Source organism: Penaeus chinensis, chromosome 13 (genome assembly GCF_019202785.1).
Source record: "Penaeus chinensis breed Huanghai No. 1 chromosome 13, ASM1920278v2, whole genome shotgun sequence".
NCBI lineage: Eukaryota > Metazoa > Arthropoda > Malacostraca > Decapoda > Penaeidae > Penaeus > Penaeus chinensis.
In genome coordinates, this window is record NC_061831.1 from 28478506 (window position 1) to 28483505 (window position 5000).

A 5000-nucleotide genomic window follows, 5' to 3' on the forward strand; every position below is an offset into this window, starting at 1 on the left:
ATATATATAACACTATATATATATATTACTATATATATAATACATATATATATACTATAAAATATATAATATAAATATATATATACATAATATATATATATTTACTATATATATATTATTATTTATATATATATACTACTATATATATATAGTATACTATATATATACTATTTATATATATATTATATATACTATAATATATATATAATATTTATATATATATAAACTAAATATATATATACTATACTATATATATAAACTAAATATATATATACAATAATATATATATACACTATATATACACTATATATATATTACTATTTATATATATATAAATAACTATATATATATTATCTATATACATATTATATATATACTATAAATAATACTATATATAAATATATACTATAAAATATATAAATATATACTATAAATAAATATATACATATATAATATATATTTATATACTATATATATAATTATATATATAAATAAATATATATATATTTACTATATATATACTTATATATATAAATAAATATATATATAATACAATATATATATATAATAATATATATATAAATATATAGCTCTACAAGTGCGTAGTCACTAACAAGTCAATCATTAGTCCGACCTTTCACTCCAGTTTACCCTTTCCCTTGAATTTCAGAATTCCTTGTATTTCATCAAATACTGATAATGTTATTGTTAATAAAACTGCAATAATCAGAAAGTCACTAACAATAACCAATGATATTAATAGAAATGGGATAAAAACCTCAAGGAAGGAGAAAATTGTGTGAGGGCACGTAGACTATGAAACCCCCCATGATCCGGATGACATGAATATCACATGAAAAAATTTGGCTTGAAGGGGAGGTGACACAAAAAAGCCACCATGGAAAAAATTGGCAGAAGGCCGTAGTGACAGGACATGCCGCCATGAGCATTTCAGCTGAAAGCTAGGGTGCCAGGAATGCCTCTCCACGAGTGAACAAAGCTCTTGGAGGGTGATTAGACTCAGTGGGCATTTAGGAAGAGACTCTTGCATTATCTCCATCCATAAACGAATGTGGAATGTACCACTCTTGAGCCATGACTGGAAAAGTGCTGGCTCCAGAAAGGACACTATTTCTGTGCTCAGGATCCTATTCCTGCTCACTGTGACTGGCAGCGTAAGTCGTATTGCAGAACATTAACCCCTTGGTAACGGGTGTCGAAAACTAAAAAAAAAATCGGTCAATGGCAGCCCAGCGACTTTGAGTGCGGGATTCGTTACATCAAGGCGAATCACCGCCTCAGTGCGCTTTGGCGTGCCGCCGCACGCCACATTTTGAGAGGTTTGTTATGACGTCCAGAGACATGACCCGTCGGAAAGGTGTTAAATATTACAAAAAAAAATTTTTAATGACAAATAACATTACTTAATGTTATTATTTTGGTACTGATTTATGAATTACCTAGGGATGATATGGAGTCGGTGCAAGGAACACAGTCTATTACAGTGTATCAAATAACAAATATAGGCATTGGAATATGGCAAAAAAATAAATAAATAAATAATAATAAAAACATTTGAGCAGAGAAAGAGAAAATAACACAGTAAAGAGGAGGCAAGGAGTCGTAACACCACCCATGTGGCCAATCAGGTAAGCCTAAAGCCCTGATTTTGGGCCAGTGCGGTCAGCGAAATACCTATATCAAAGGGGTTAATTCAGTCCTTGGTGGCCAAGCACTTATGGGGCCATCTGTGTAGAGATACATTTTACAATACAATACTAAAGTGATCACCACATTTCCCAGGCTCTAGCAAATTTACAGGTTAATGTTACAGAGAGATACACAGAGATAAAGGGAAATGGACACTGCCATCTTATAGAGCATAAAAAATTGAATAATAAATAACAAAGGTACAGCTGCAAAATGACAAAAATATCCGCTGCATATCACCACTCAGAGACAAAGTCCACAACACCCTCAGACAGCCAGTGTTCTTAATGTTTTCTGTAAATTGGCATGAAGTGCTAATTAGGGAGTACAAGGGGAGTTTGCCTCCTTTTAGGGAATAAACAGAAGGTAGAAAAGGTTAGGCTTGGATTTTTGGGTTCGCCTGATACCCTGGTTTTGGGACTTCATCTCTGGATAGTGTTTCACTCCCGGTAACAAATACCAAATTACATATCCACCCATGGCAAACAAATCTGATCTTACCAATTAATCATTTTGAATGTGACAACGGTCTCGAAGGGGAAATGTCTTACAATTCATCAACCTGTAAGATCTATATACCCTAACCTGCATCTATCTTCAAAATTATAACTGTACTTATAACATTTTCAGAGAGCTCAAAAAGTGAGACACTGGCAGTGGCACAAAAAGCTCAAGGTTGCAAACACTCTCACGACCAAATCTATTTGTACATTTTGTTCTCTCAAGACCACACCTGAAGGTCACCATTACTATCATCATTCTCATCACTATCTGGTATTAATCAGTCTTAATACGAGACCAACAATATTTTATAATCATTTCCAGATGACTTGCATTAACTAAAGTCAGTACATAATAGCCCTTTAAAAACTGAATTTTGAACCAGAGTTCTATACACTGGCCACCAACACAAGAGGACAAAACTCTTGACGCCCCAGCACGTAACTTCAGGCCAGAAATCGAATCGGGCCATGTACTGGCCAGGGAGCCCACAAATGACCGTGAACCCAAAATGCAGAGTTCATGGTGCCTCCTCAGGCTTTAGTGCCTGGCGTGGCTCAGTCTGAGAGGGTCACAGAGCCCAGAAAGGGTTAAGTGAGGGCCATGCTTGGACCAGGAAGCCCTGAAAGGACATGAGGTGGGCCATGCTTGGACCAATGAGACTAAAAAGGGTCATACTTGGACCAAGTAGTCTAGGAAGGGCCATGTTTGGACTTAACAACCCAAAAGGGACCAAGAGAGGGCCATTCTAGGACCAGGAAGCCAAAGAAGGGCCAAGAGAGGGCCATGAACTCTGTCCTTCAGTGCCACCTACAGAAACCTTCTCTCACACCCTCTCTCTCTTTCTCTCTCTCTCTCTCCTCTCTCTCCACCTCCTCGTCCCTCCACCTCGCTCTCACTTTCCTCTCCGGCCACTGCATGCACCGTGCTAATTCAGTGACACTTTCTGAAGTACATTGTTTCATAATTTCTTTAAATTATTCTACATAATAAGAATGGGGACCGAGATTTAACCCACACGAGTCTTCATGCTCTCTGCGTTCCTCCCTTGCTTTACGGTCCCCGAAAGTCCTTTACAATGTCTTTGTTTGTGATTACCCCTCAACAAGCGTGTCCCGTGGCGTTGCAGGACGAGCCTCTTGCAACAACTGCAACAATTGCACTCCCAAACAACGAAAAATAATCACCAGGGATGAACAATGACCAAACACGCTCCGGTTCACCGTCCTATTTCCCTCATATCCCGTGGAAATAGGGCGTTTTCCGGCGCGTCGGCCGCTCGAGCGCACTTTGCACACTTCCTTCTTCCAGCCACCGGGTTCTTACTCGATTCGTTCAGCACATAACGCCAATAATTCCGCAAAAGGAGCCGATCATCGAGCAAGGAACACCATCGCAGTGTCTTACCTCGGCCATAACAGGCTGAGAAAAGCCATCCGCCATTGGTTAAATCTCGGCCCGGAGAGCCAATCGCAAGCCGCCTTACGAAACGCGATGGGCGTAAAGCGGTGTTGTAAGGAGCGCGTTGGTTGGCTCTCTTTGCGTCCTGTGGCCAATAGGAGACAGCAATATAAGGACGGCTCCCATTGGCTCTTCCTCTGCGATGGAAGGAATGGGAGTAAATGATGTAACAAGGGTATTCATTGGTCCTTCCTCTACAGGCCGGCCAATGGGAGTGAAGGATACACAATCAGCTGGGCGCATGCAAAGGCGATCAGAGGAAGACCGGAAGAGCGAGAGTTGATGCATTACACACTTCTCTCCTCGCTTTATGCTTTAAATAATGATCATATGAATTAAATAACCATGGGATCACATCCCTGAGATGGAATTTCGGTTGGAGCAACAGTGTTCTCCTCGAAAAACCGTTGAAATTCGAGAGGAATGCACATGGTTGTTTGTAAACTCGAAGGTCCTATGCACATTAAAGTCGTAATGGTCAAAGCGATATTCTCATAATTTATCGATTAAGCTTAATTCATGATAATATATGCATTACAACTGATATTTGACATTCTGAATCATCGTGCCTGGAAAGTGTTCGACAGATTTAACCGGAAATACGTGATTCCACACGTTACCAGTCCACCCGTCAGTGTATCGCATCATAAACTTAGCAAGTTATGAAACAATAGATAGTCCCCCTTTGAAGCTTTAAAATACAGAAGGAATGATGCATTACGTAAACATTCAAAATACAGCTTCCTGTGTGTCGGGTGCGCGTGTGAACAGCTCACTCTCTCATGCTGGACAGACACTTATAACTGTGCCTTTCCGTCTGCATTCGCCCGCTTCCTTCCCTCGGAAATTACCTGCGGATTTCTGAGGTGCTGGAAGGGGACTCTGCTAGTACCCTGCCATGCACTTCTATGGAACTTCCTTTCTGGCTATCTATCTATCTATATATATAAATATGCATGTATGTGTGTATATATATATATATGTATGTATATATGTATGTGCATATGTAGGTATTTATACGTTTATATGTATATTTTGTGTGTGACATTACGTGAATAAATTTGATATATAACAGTTAATGACTATTATCATCAAAAGAAGTTGGAAATCATTTGTAAAACTACTTTAAGATAGAATAGAGATTGAATTGAAATTGATTTTTTAATATACGTAAATATTTATCTAATAATCAATATTCATCCAAATATGTATTAGTGCACATCCCATATATGAATGAGTACTTAGGTGTGGCTGAAGACTCGACTTACGGTATCCTATTTAAGCTGACTTCCACTTTGTGTGTGTGTGCGTGTTTGTGTATTTGTGTT

At 38.2% G+C, this 5000-nt stretch overlaps 1 protein-coding gene across 1 annotated transcript in view; it reads right to left on the reverse strand.

Moving 5' to 3' along the window:
• LOC125031650 (TATA-box-binding protein-like) overlaps window positions 1–4236 on the reverse strand; it is a 48649-nt gene extending 44413 nt beyond the window's left edge. The window contains exons 1-2 of the mRNA XM_047622533.1: window positions 4211–4236; window positions 3538–3809 (exon numbers count right to left, since the gene is read on the reverse strand). Of these exons, the coding sequence (XP_047478489.1) occupies window positions 3538–3809; window positions 4211–4236 (298 nt within the window). The remainder of the gene's footprint in view (window positions 1–3537; window positions 3810–4210) is intronic.
• Between the last annotated feature and the right edge of the window lie 764 nt (window positions 4237–5000).